Source organism: Chaetura pelagica, unplaced genomic scaffold, assembly GCF_000747805.2.
Source record: "Chaetura pelagica isolate M959 unplaced genomic scaffold, ChaPel_1.0 scaffold198, whole genome shotgun sequence".
Classification (NCBI taxonomy): domain Eukaryota; kingdom Metazoa; phylum Chordata; class Aves; order Apodiformes; family Apodidae; genus Chaetura; species Chaetura pelagica.
In genome coordinates, this window is record NW_009954317.1 from 203,990 (window position 1) to 217,627 (window position 13,638).

At 41.2% G+C, this 13,638-nt stretch overlaps 1 protein-coding gene across 1 annotated transcript in view; it reads right to left on the bottom strand.

Moving 5' to 3' along the window:
- Window positions 1-13,638, bottom strand: part of TEAD4 (TEA domain family member 4) — a 44,980-nt gene that overhangs the window by 13,091 nt on the left and 18,251 nt on the right. Inside the window, exons 2-8 of the mRNA XM_010004121.1 lie at window positions 11,761-11,825; window positions 10,833-10,895; window positions 6,986-7,120; window positions 6,105-6,148; window positions 4,586-4,641; window positions 3,906-4,036; window positions 2,745-2,918 (exon numbers count right to left, since the gene is read on the bottom strand). Coding sequence (XP_010002423.1) covers window positions 2,745-2,918; window positions 3,906-4,036; window positions 4,586-4,641; window positions 6,105-6,148; window positions 6,986-7,120; window positions 10,833-10,895; window positions 11,761-11,825 — 668 coding nt within the window. The remainder of the gene's footprint in view (window positions 1-2,744; window positions 2,919-3,905; window positions 4,037-4,585; window positions 4,642-6,104; window positions 6,149-6,985; window positions 7,121-10,832; window positions 10,896-11,760; window positions 11,826-13,638) is intronic.

Consider the following 13,638-nt stretch of genomic DNA (forward strand, 5'->3'; position numbering starts at 1 on the left):
TCCTTTTTTTTTAAAAGCCTTTCTCACTTGCACCCGCCACTTAAATTTAGAACCTTTGAAAAATCAATCATATCTTCATGTCTCAAAACACCTGTTCAAGTATTTAACTCGACTCACCAAGGTTAAGGTTATCAGTAATTTGCTTTTTTTTTTTTTTTTATCACATCACCTTATCTGTGGAAAGTGCTTATTGGAGGGGGGGTTGCAATACACCAAACTCAGAAATTCCCATGACACATGTAGCACAGTGTGCTACAGGCATGACTCACATGCTTTGCTTGGGTATAAGACTGCAATACCACAGGAATGTTGAACACAAAGTTTTGCACCAAAAAGGTTTGGAGTTTCCCTCAAAAAGGGTCCAAATTTTCTGGAGCAGATTTTTTTTTTTTAACTGTTTTAGTTATATTGCCTTATTGATCTTAGCTGAAATCTTACAGAAGGATTAAAAGTACTCCTGTGAAACACAGCACAAATCATAATAGTGCCCCATTTCTCATCTCGAATATGGCATCATGAATGGTGTTTGCTTTCATCCCCTACTACTGTCCACACTAAAAAACAAATACAAGACTAAACTAATTACTAATTACTAGCCTTAGCAGCTTCCATTCAATCAATGACTTGACTTACAAACAGCTTATTTGTAAGTGACAGCCTGTAGTGTTTCGACCAATAAAACCTGGTGTTAATTCCAGATGAGGTTCAAAAATGAAAGGATGCAAAAAAAAAAGAACCAGAAAGTCAAAATATTAAGCCAAGCTCAGAAATAGCAGTGCCATTTCAAATGCACAGGTGCAGACCAGGGCGTAATGTACACGTTGAAGTAGAGGTGTTTGAAAGGTGTGTCACACCTCTCTATGCAAGCCCAATTTCTGTGAGTTGATACCCTCTGAACACCAGACACCTCATGTGGACCCAGAAAGAGTCCAACTTAATGTCATCCTACCACTTAAATCCTTCAAAAGCCTGACTTCTGGAGGTTATGTTTCCCCTTTTCCAGGCAGTAGGATCTTCACTGGACTGCCATGACAACCACGACTGCCATGAAATATCATCTGCCAGTTGTCTCAGGACCATTTTCAGGTGCTTTCATAACTTCTAGCCCATCATTATCCCATGTGTCCTTGTTGCAGTGTGGCACTCTAGACCCTACCTCCACTGGAACGGCAGACCAAAGGACCTTGCCAGCACATCATTCTGTAAGGGGTGCCTCCCCCAGGCTTGTTTCTCACAAGCCTGATTTAATTCTGTTCACCCTTGAAAACAAGTTTAAAGTCTAAATCTAGTCCCTCATGATCCCGCAGGAAGGACCCAGCTCAACAGGGTCTCAACCCAGCTCAACACAGTCTGCAGGTAGTAAATTGTGTGTCGCTGAGAATAGTCAATAAGTAATGCTCTGAGCACCAGACACTTGACCAGCAGAATCCCAGACAACACTCCCCAGCTTAGTTCTGGATAGGCTAGGCTTGGGAAAGCTGGGAAGTTGCAACTCAAGGCACTTAAGTTAACTCTTTCTTTTCCTGAAAGCACCAGTTAAGAGGCTTTCTAGTGCCAGTTTTTATGAAGAGTATGAGATATGAATCACAGAATAGTCGTGGTTGGAAAGGACCTCTGAGATCACCGAGTCCAACCATAAAAAAAACACCGACCAAACAAAAAAAACCAAAAACCACCACAAACACACACCACCACAAAACTCCACAAATCCACACCCCACAACACACAAAATACAACCTCAGCCACTAGAGCAAGCCCTGAAGTTTCTGCTCTGCTGTGTTATATTTCCAACAGACATCTGGTAGATTGAAGTCCCCAACCAGAACAAGGGCTGGCCATTGTGAGACTTTAGCCAGCCTCTTATAGAATACTTTGTCTGCCTCCTTATCCTGGCTGGGTGGCTTACAACAGACTCCCAGCACAACATCTTCCCCTTCATCCTTACCCATCGACACTCCAGTTTGTAATTGAGTTTATTTCTCATCACCTGGCATTGAATTATAAGAGGTAAACTCAAGGTGAAATGCTCCAAATCCCATTAGACATTGCCTCAGCCATCTAGCATGCAACTGCCCCAGTATAATCTTTTAACATCTATGATAATATTGATCATCACAACAATTTTTTGTACCCTGAAGCACAATGGCACAGTTTTTGCAAATTTCAGCTAATTCACAAAAAATCCAAACTGAGTGAATAGGCTTTTGCCAGTCTGAATTCTGCCAACTTAATAGAATTAATTTCAGTAATATATTATCAGCATAATCCAATTTCATTATATGACTCTCTTTAGTCTGTCCTTGTACCTGCCGTAAATATGCATCTGTAAATTATTAGTATTTGGACAGCACAAAATGCAGCTAATGAAACAGGAGAAGAGATGGAAAAATGTTGTCCCTGACTGAGAAGCTACTCAATACTCAGAGAAATGAACATATAAGAGTATGCAAAGAATAATCCCTTCTGAATTACCTTGTACATAAAGTTTTAAAGTCACCATTAGCAGATAAAATCAAGAGCAGTCAAGAACAACTCTACAGATGACATTGTGAAAGGATGATGACATCTTGCTCCATCCAGGCCAAGCCTTGTGCAGTCAAGGAAAGATCTCCAGTGACAGCTGTGACTGCATTAATTTGCCTGCACAGGGAAAATGTGTTGGGAGATGGCAGCTAGCAAGGCTACAACTTTTAAAGTGAGAACTTCATAGCAAATGGGTACCCTGCAAAGGTTCTTCCCCTTACCCAGAATTTAACAAGGAAGAAGGCATTAGCTGGCCCCCTTTCAAAGAGCTCCTTCAGACCCCCTTTTTTCTCAGGGAACTTGTCATAGATCTGCCGAATATCCACTGCTTCGAGGTAGGGATCACTGTAGCTGGGGCTTGACTGCCCAATGTGCACAAATAGGTGCTTGTTATACTGCAAGAATAGCAAAAACATGGAGTTAGGAAATAATTCAGTGTCATCTTCTAAGTACTTAACAGTCATAATTCTTCACAGAAAATCACTGAAGATTTTACGGCGCTTTCTAAAGCAGCAGAAGCATATGGCAGAAATATTTCTGCTAGTACCAGCTCACACTGTTATATCTTTCTAAAAATACATCCATGCTTCGTGCTTCTGAAAACATTATTGTTTTGCTATATTGACTCCTAAACTACTGCCTCATGCTGCTACTATATAGTCTGAAATAACAGATACAGAGTTACCTGTCACAGGTCGTTCAGTTAAACATCAGTGCTCCTGTTTTATGAAGAGATGTCTGAAATCCCACAGCAAGGTACCAGCCAAATACTGTAATATTTTCTGGACTTTCCTATCTCAGACAGGGGAAATGTAACTGGCCCATCACCAATGTACATCTCAAGATGCAGTGTCACGAGGTTTTGTGAGACAGGCAAATCTTACCACTTTTGTTTCATAGGTGGCATCATGGAAACATACTGATGCAAATTCATCCCAGTTGCCCCCAAATTTAAGTTCCCAGACCACCAGAGAAATATATGGCTTAATGTGATCTCACCATCATCTGTTTCTGGGTCTATCCTACAAGGCTGAGTGGGACAGCTAGAATAGCCTGGCAGGGGCTGTACCACTATCTCATGATCTCATGAGTGCTCATGATCTCATGAGTGCTTTGAGCTCTGGTATACAAACATCCAAAGGAATGTTCGTATAACAGAGGAATATGAAAAGGGAGGCCAGAAACACATGGCACAGAGGTGGCTACATCAGTTTAAGCAATTCTGTACTCTAAGGAAGGATAACTTGTGTTTCCCAAATATCACTTCCTATTCTCAACACAGCAATGAAGCAAGTATTTCCATATTTAACATATCCATGATGAACAGGAACTACCTGAAGACCATAGATTAATACCAGGTGAAAATCATGTGTGCATCTTACTGTGTCTTGGTCTTGTTGTTGTTCCAAGAACGCAGAGAATTCTAACATCCAAAGTTTGGAGCTAGCAACCCTCCGACCTTGCCAAGCTGGTGCTGATGGGGAAGGCGAGAGGCCAGTAGGAGACTCAAACCCTAAACACACACAATTTATGTAACAAAATTTAGAAAGATAAAAGTTAGCAATAGCTTTCCAGTAGAGCACCTGTTTTCAAAGCTGATTAATTCCATTTTCTTATGACTTCATGCAAAAACATCATTCACAAGGAGCACATCTACCTGTGCTCCAAGAAGACTGTCAGTTACCCTCTGCTAAGGCAGCACTGTCAGTGTTGGGAATGATGTAAAAGACAATCTACCTGCTTTTGATATCACATAAAACATGTTGAGCAACTTTAAGAGGACCTAGATTGAGCCCTACATGAGCAGTGATATACACTGCTTTAGGATCATAAAGAAGCAACACCATTAACATGACCATTAGCCTCTTAAAATGGAGAAACTGAGAAGGAAAAACATGGGAACTGGTTATAGAGAAAAATTATATAAAAAATAATTTTTAGCTCACTGAAATATTTCAATATTTCAATGTTTTTTATAATTATTTTAAAACTTTTAAGAGTGTTGGTTATTTTTTAAGTTGGAACATAATTTCAAAGTAAGTAACTACATTTCCTTGCCTACCTGGTAAAGGCAATGGAGGCTGTACAGCATAAGGTTGTTGAGAAAATGGTTTCACGCTACAGAAGTACACAAAGAGAGATGATTAACCCAAAAAAACCAACCCAACAACAACAACAACAAAACCTTCTTAACCAACTATTTGCACAGGTTAGATCAAGTATTTCTTGTGAGGGAGAAAGTGGCATAAATGTCTGTGTGGGCAAGAGAGTGCCATGGAGAAAGACTCAAAATAGTAAGAGGCCAGGGTCAGACTGAATATCTCCCTACAGGTGTTCAGCAGACTCTCCCTGCAGACTTGTTATTCTTAGCAGCTTGTTCATACACACATGGGTGGCCAATTAATTTATCCTTTTATTGCAACCTATCTTCCATACAGACTTAAATTTGTGCAAGTAGATCTATATCTTGGCTGGATGCCTCTCAAACTTTTAGGACCAGCTTCAGAGATGTTCAACATCCACAACTGAACCTAGCTTTCCAGACAGCTCAGCTCCATTTTAACACCATTGTAAGAAAAATCAGGGTCTGGAGACATCATCTGACATTAGGGGTGGCAGATGATTTAAGCTTCTAAAAGAACCTCTCACACTGATGCTTCCTCATTCACTTTCAAGCTAATGGCATAAAATCTACTTCTTCTTTCTCTTAGAATGGCTTTGATTCTTTTACTACTGTTTTTTCCCCACAAGGTATTTCTTCCTGATAAGCTCCACAGTCATTAGCAGTAGCATCATAAGAGGTGGAACACATGGCTTGCATGAAAAACATACCCCCTTCCAGCTGCCTGGCCTTCAGTTGGCTTAAATTGCTCCTGTGAAATTATGTGATGAAACATGTGTCCCCAAACAAACAAAAGAGCACAAAGGAACAATGGCAGGGGGAGCAATCTGCACAGCACTCTGACACTATTACCCCTAGAGCCATCCCTGGTGAATCAGCTCATCGAAGGCTCATGTCCACACTGGGGCAGTGGAGCCCCAGTAACCCCATCAGAGAAACAGAGCCCTCACCCAGGGCTGTAGTAATAGACCCACTAGCCTTATCTTCCCACTAAATTCTATTTCTAAGTGAAAAAATTATAAAGCCTGATGAGCCAGCAAGCAGGTGGTTTGGGAGCCAACTCTCTTGCTTCAGGGGCAAGGATACTTTCAGAGGGACCAAGAGGTTCAGACCAAGTGACAGAGAGACTGTGGAGTCTGGAGATCAACTAAAAGGTAAGTTTGTGTATTTTTATATCTGTGGGAGGCAAATTAGGGAAAATGAAGATCCAGCTACTTAGTGGGCTGTGCATCTAAGCCCTATGAAGACATAGGGTTTTAAGTGTTCAAGGGTCTCTCAGGACTCTCAGTTTGCCTTCAACCATGGGCCTTAAGTGTCAGATCCACAATCAGGGAATCTGTCTGAGAGTAAGGATTACATTCTTGGCATTTTACAAATCTTGCAGTAGCTAATGGTGTTCCTAGAATAGAGGAAGCAGCAGATGGGCCTGCTTTAGATGTTCACATGAAGGAATACTCACTCTTGGGAAGATCCAGCTTGGCCTGGCAAAGCTCCTTGCCAAAACTGCAAGAGAACAAACAAAATAAGAGGCAAAAGTCACCACTCTTAGGACACAGATGAAAAGCAAGGCATACTCTTCTCTGAGGAAAGAAACTGCAAGCTCATAAACTTTCGAAGATGTGACAGAGTTATAACTCTTCTACCTTCCTGGTTTCACACTTGTGGAGGTGCTGACAGGGCTTGTTTTTCTTTCTACACACTACTACTAGTGACATGCAGGCAATTGACCTAGTAGTGATTTTTAATCTTAAATACTATGTATGTACCTTGTGCCTCTGTCACCAAAGCTTTAACGATGCTCACTTTCTTGGAAGGATCATTTTCCTCACTAGAGTTCCATGGGAGTATTTTAGCAGGAATCAATGCTCAGCAAAAGCTCACTAGGCCAAACTCAAAGGCATGGGGATGCTGACAGGCCTCCTCTATTAGGGATTTTATATAAGGGCTATCAGTTTGCCATCTAAGCACTCAGGATGAGCTTGGGAATTATAAGCTTGAGAAAGGGTTTAGGATGGCCCAAACAGTTTTAATCCAACAAGATCCTGGACTAAGAAAGAGATAGACACCTAAAATATTTCAGGCAGTTGAATACCCAGTGAATCTGATTGTTCTCTCATTTGTGTTACTTTTACAAAGTGTATAGTGAAACTCCATTTACAGCAGTGTGAGCAAAGAATCAGACCCAAACTGCTGAAGCCATATGACAGATTTGCTCTACAGGGACAATGCCTTTGGTCCATTCTTTTTGATATTCTCAGGGTTTTTCTGAGCAGGTCCCAACACCCTTTCAAATACTCCAGCGTCTTCAGCCCAACTCCTCCAAGACCCTGATTCACTCACCCCAGAAACAGCAGGGTAGGCTGGTCGTGGGAGACCAGGCAAGGCCATTTTACTATGGAAGGCAGTTGCAGAGATAATCTGGGCAGATGACATTGTAGCCATACTCTGCATGGCTTTATCTTTAGCTGCCTGATCCTAGGGGCAAGAGTAGAAACAGAAAAAAAAACAGATTATAATGATAAGTTGCCTGATCTAATGCTACATAACCAGGATTATTGTAAGCTTATGTGTAGGGATCAGTCATCTCTGAAAACCTGGACAGCGCACTCACCAGTAACTGTCCTAAGAACTCTTCAAAGCATGTAAATATTTCACCCATTCCTATACCTTTGGATGTGATTAATCATCCTTTCTGAAATACTGAGATCCCTGGTTTAGACTGCTAAGTGTTTATCCCTTCTGTCTGCAGGCTTTCAGCTGTGCAGCTGAAATATTCTGCTATAGAAAGTACAATCCTAATTGACTCTTGTGTTTTAATAATTGGTAAGAATATTCAATGAGACAGACCCTTGCTTATAAAAAAAAACACAACCACAAACTCTCTAAAAACAAGCTCACAAAAGGAGCTTGTCATAATCACTGCAAAGACTACCTCAATTTGGGACTGAATTAGTTTCAGGTATAACTGATAACTTTATTCCCATCCCTGGGGAAACAGGAAATCTTAATAACCCACCAGGGCACATATGCAAGGACATTCCTTTTTGTATTTTAACAGGGCTGTGGAATTGCACACATTTTTGCAGGCAATTACACTGCAACAACTTGGGGGTTTGCTGCACATTTAAAAGAAACAGCATACTTCATTTCTTCTTCCAAGGAATAGAGACAAACAAACACTTCCCCACATTCTGCCTTTCCTCCTACAAACCCTACAATTCATCTTCATCCTTCAAACACTCCACATTTATCTGTGACATTATAATGGCAATGACACAGACTAATTCATGGCTTGGAAAAACTGCTGAAAGAGATAAGCTTTTGCTGTCCTTTCAGGAATTCTTACTTCTCACCTGCACTCATTGAACTGCAGTAAATTCTCACCTTCAGGTCTCTCCAACCCCTCTACTGTTTCTAAAGTTTTCTAAAGTTCAAAGCCCAGGGACTCTGGTGCATTTAAAACAAAAATATTTGGAGGAGGCATAACAAAAGCTCAAGGATAAACGATAACATTTAAGTGGAATGATCAGTAGGAATGGGCAAACCTTACATATCTTCTTTTCTACAGTACCTGTGACTCCAAGAAGTACCAAACAAATGAAAGGGAAACATTGGATTGCTGTGAAAATTCCTAAGATTCTCCAAAGCTATGGAAAAGATTTCAGAATCCAATTTAAATGACACTTTAGGGAATACTTTGAGCATTACCTATAGCTTTTTTTTTAAGGTTAAGGATTCTTTCCTGTTTAGGCTTTTATTCATTACATACATAGGGATCATTTCCCAGTTGCCATTGCAGGAAAGGATTATTTTTCCTGTCCTTACCTTCTCACTGAAAAAAACATGTTTGACTACCTGTTGTGCTTTTGTGATTCTCTGTTCTGTTTAAATGCCTGACTGACTGCTGGAAAAAGCATATCTTTGTAAAAGACAACTTTCAGCTAACAATTCTGTATGGATTTGTATTGTGCTTCCAGTAAAAAAAACAAAACCAAAACAAACCCCAACAAACAAACAGAAAACCCTACAAAAAAACCCAAACAACAACAATAAAAACTTTTAACATTCATTTCCAATAATTGTATTGTCTTTTATTATTCTTAATAATACCACCATAATTTCCCTTTTTTTCTTTAGTACAGGTGAAATCTACGATCCACCCAAGACATGGAAAACTACTGATGTCAGGGAACAGATTTTTCTCCAACCCTACTATCCCACCTCCATCTGTTATAGGCACAGTATAACTTAAGAGAACACACTCCAATTTGTGTATTATAGTAACTGCTCTGAAAAGTCAGCATGCTCGGATTTCTAGGATATAAATATGAAAATGTATCCTTGCTATGGGAAATGAACAGTGACAGAAGAATACCCAGATACCAGCAGGATCTTAAAAGAGGGGCAGCAGGTTTTGTGATTTAATTTCCTTGCTCTATGAAAATGACTAGTGAAAGCAAAGAAGTAAATGAGTGGAATCAGTGCTACCGACTTGCCTCTGCAGGCAAAAAGGAACAGCCTGGTCCTGAGGAACAGTTCTCTGCAGGCAGCTGGGCAGAGCTCACAGCATGGCCTGTGGTGGTGTAAAAGGAGAACAGCCAATGGTTCCGCGAAGCTCCCCAAGACATCTTTGTTCTGCAAGAACAAAACCAGCCAGCTCCTGTGTTAAGTGGAAACAGACTTGGCTGACTGGCTTTTCAATCATGTCAAATCCCAGAGCTGTGACATTCCAGGAATGGAATCAAGGTTACAGATATAAGCAGCAGCAAATCTTTTAACATCCTGGGCAGTTGCTGTTTCCTCCTCGCTCTAACTTGTCTCTCAAGCAGGCCTCCACCTGAATTGACCACTTAGCAGCACCACAGGTTTCAAGCTCAAGCAGCCCACCTAGAAGCCCCAAATTAGATAGTTGTAATTTGTGGCTCCTTCTCTTTTTCAGAGCAGCTTGAAACCCAGCAGGCTAATGACAGACACAATAGGCTAATGACAGATACAACACCATTTTCTAACATGAAGCTGGGGATGGGATGTGAGTGGTGAAGTCATGACTTAGATTTAATCACTGCTTGCAATAAAGATGCATGCACTTCAGCATTGGTCAAGACAGAGTGCCAACATTTACCCTCAGACAGTCCACTTTTCCTGGTGCTCAGTGAGGAGTTGTCCAAATAGCCAAGACAAAGTACATACTAACAGCTTTCCATTCAACAGTCAGGGCTGGACTGGGCTGTTAAGATCTTCATCATTACCTGAGGCATGGAAGATCAGGGAAGCAAAACCACTTCCCTCCAGATCACTTATTGTCATTCCAGCATCCAGCTTCCTTCTCTGGCTGTCTCAGTGATACATAACAAGGACCAGACCTTGCATCCTCCTTGGCAAGCCCTTTCTGGATGGCTCACAGTCTAACAGGGGGCAACTGTCACCCAGAAACTTGACCTTGTTGACATTTCTAGCAATTCAGTCTGAGCACATAAACTATCTCCCTGTATCAAATCTGAGTGGAAATAAATACCAAGACATATCGTTCATTAGCATGATCTCAGAGCTCTTCCTATAAAAAGGAAAAAATAGACTTTCTCAAAAAAGCAGCCATCCATCTTCTTTCTCATAAGTCCATGCCTTTCAAATCTGTTCCAAATTAACCAAGAGGCAAAGTCTATTCAGCTGGCACCATTTTACCTGAAGAGATGCCAGCTGGCTTTATTGCTTCTTCTCAGTGGCTAGGCCAACTCAGACCACTTTCTCATGGACAACTTCATTACCACTAGTAGAGGTGGAACTAGCACTGCAATAACTATAAGGCTACTGTCTCCCAAGGCAACCACAAAACCAGGGATTCATTACAGATCAGCGTTTGTAACCATAAACCCCTCCTTCCCAGGTAAACACTCCTTGAATACTCCTAAGTCTAAGGGTCTTTCAAAACTGGATGACCAGCAGCATAAACCAGAGGTAGAAATTAGACACATAAAATTTAAAGTTACTGTTTCTTTATTCTTTAAATAGAATTGCTCCAGATGTCACAGAGCTACAACAATACAAGTGTTTGCACAACACTTGTTGGGAAGTTTTTCCTGCCCAGCTTACTACAGCTCAGTGGCTAATCTCCCTCTTTTTTTAAGGCTATCCAAAGAGGGAATGGATGAAGGAATGGCTGACTCAGGGGGGTTGTGTGATATCATACCTTGAGCTTGGCTTGGATCTCTCTAGCTTTCCGCCTCGCCAGGACCTGGATGTGACTAGATACCTGCATTGAAAGACAAAAATCATTTTTATTCCAGAGGAATACTTGGTAGCTGCTTGCAAAAGTAAACATACTTTAGACACCTTGTGCCAAAGGGGTTGGGAGGGGCATGAGGTAGCAATCAGATGCTTTTCTGAACATAACTGAAGTGTCATGAAATGAGGTGGGGGACCAGGAAAGATGAGCCATTTAAGTCCTTTTCTAATTCAAATGGCTTTATCCCACCAGATCACACCTCTAAAACTAAAGAAACCACCCTTAAATCTAGGGACTGAGTACTAATATTTTTCTCCATCTTGGCCTCCTCTTGGGAGAAGAGAAACTTATGTTCCATGGCTGCTGTATAATGACTTTTGTAACTTCCCCATATCTAATGTGTACTGATATACAACACAGAATAATTTAGGTTGGAAGGAATTTCTGGATGCCATCACCAACCCCTCACCCAAAGCACCTCTAGGTTGTTCAGTGCCTGCACTGTAATTCCTTTTCCATGCCATATACCAGGTATTTTCAAAACCACCATTGCTGTCCATCTGTCTGGGCTGAACAGAGAATCTTCATATAGAGGAATACTGATGTTCACTTAAATCTTCATTAGCAGACCAAAGAAATAAAAATCACACACTGTTCAGCAGCAGAAAAATGTGTGTCATGTTGTGGCTGGGAGACACAAGCATTACAATCCTACTGTAAAATGCTTGAGCTGGCTCTTCCCACCATTCTTATCAACCAGCGCAACACAACCTCTTTTCAACCAAGCCAGAAACTAATAGCAAGTGAACAGCAAGGGATTTATTGTCATTAGCCTTCATCATGTGTTGTGTTCCCCAGAAGCTAGTGCTTACAGAGAAAACTTTACACTTACCTGTTTCCTTGTGCGTGTTTTCCCTGTTCTCAGCTTAATATAGCGGGCAATTAGCTCATTTCGGCCTGGAACAGAGAATTAATACAAATATAAGTATAGAAAGCTATGACCCCAGGGAAAAGATGCACACTGGAATTATATCTAGAGATCAGCAGTGGGATGACACTCTGTCACACTGCTTTCTATCTTAGAAAGGTACTCATTAGTTCACATGGTACAGGCCTGAGTTTTAGAGGCAGAACTTTTGAGCTGCAAATTCTGTTTTCCAGTTTGTATCTGTGTATCTTAAAATTACCAATAAAAAGGAGAATAATATATTTTGCTTAATAATGACTTTACCATGGCATGTAGAAGCTGTAGGAAAGCCACTCACCCTAAAACATTCACAAAGGCAAGAAGGAAATAACAGGAAATAACAGACCAATCAGCCTCACCTCACTGGGAAGGGATGGAGCATGTAATCGTGGAAACCATTTGCAGATAGATGAAGGACAAGAAGGTGACTGGAAGTAGTCCACATGGATTTACAAGTCAATCAACCTGATAGTTTCTACAGTGAAGTGACCAGCTCGATGGATGAGTGCAGAGCTGTGTATATTGTGACTTTAGTAAGAATTTTGACTCTATCTTCCCTAACATCCTCGTAGGCAACCAAAGTATGGGTTAGAGAAGCAGGCAAGGAGGTGGACTGCAAACTGAATGAATGGATGGGATCCTGGTTGACAGTGAGCTGACAAATAGCCAGCAATGCAACCTAGTGGCAAAGAAGGCCAACAGCATTAGGAGGATTGCTACCAACAGGTCAAGGGAGGTGACCCTTCATCTCTACTCAGCGCTGCTCAGGCAACATTTGAAATACAGTGTCCAGTTCCGGGCTCCTTGGCAAAAGAAATATGTGGATGCACTGAAGCAAGTCCAGCAAAAGATCCACAAAAATGATTGGAGGACTGCAGGATATTCCATCTGAGGAGAGGCTGAGAAAGCTGGGACTGTTGAGCCTGGAGAAGACGTGGGAGGAGTTTTTATCAATGCATATAAATACCTGATTAGAGACAATGAAAGAGAGAGAGCCAGCCTCCTCTCTATAGCGCCCAGTGATGGGACAAGAAGCAACAGACACAAACTAAAACATATGAAACTCCATCTGAAAACAAGAAAAAGGAGGAAAAAAAAGGTAAAACCCCAACTTTTTTACTGTAAGGGTGGTCAAACACTGGCACAGGCTGCCCAGAGAGGTTGTAGAGTCTCCATCCTTGGAGGAGACTCAAAACCTGACTGGACACAATCCTGGGCAACCTGCTGTAACTGACTGCTTGAGCAGCAGGACCAGACTACACAATCTGAAGAGATCCCTTGCAATCTAAATGGGTCTGTTACTCTGTGAATCTAAGGGCAAGAAAATAAAATAAAATAAATATGGCAGTACACAGAAACAGCTATACAGGATTGTGTGACATGATACACTGAATTAAAAAGATGTTCTCACAGGCATTCTAAAGAAAGGAGCATTTTCAGAGAGAAGGAAGCTTAGCTCTGTGGAAGGCTATGAGGAGTTCCCATAAACAGGAAGGGAGGGTCACTGACTGGGAGAAGTAAAGGAATCCTTGTCCAGTTATGGAACAAGTATACATTGCAAGCACTGAAAACAGTTAGGTTTTACACCTTGATTTTAAGAAATTACAGAGTCAGATTACGTCTTTTAGGGCCAAGGGAAATGAAGACAAGTAGCTTTATGTTCAATGAGAGGAGAGGCCAGTGCGGAGATGTAAAGAAAAGATCATGGTAGCAGATAAGGGAAATGGTTTTAAATGGCTAATGAAATGTGAAGCTACAGGATCACTGGTACAGATTTTAAAATTACTTTGAATGAGAGCAGGA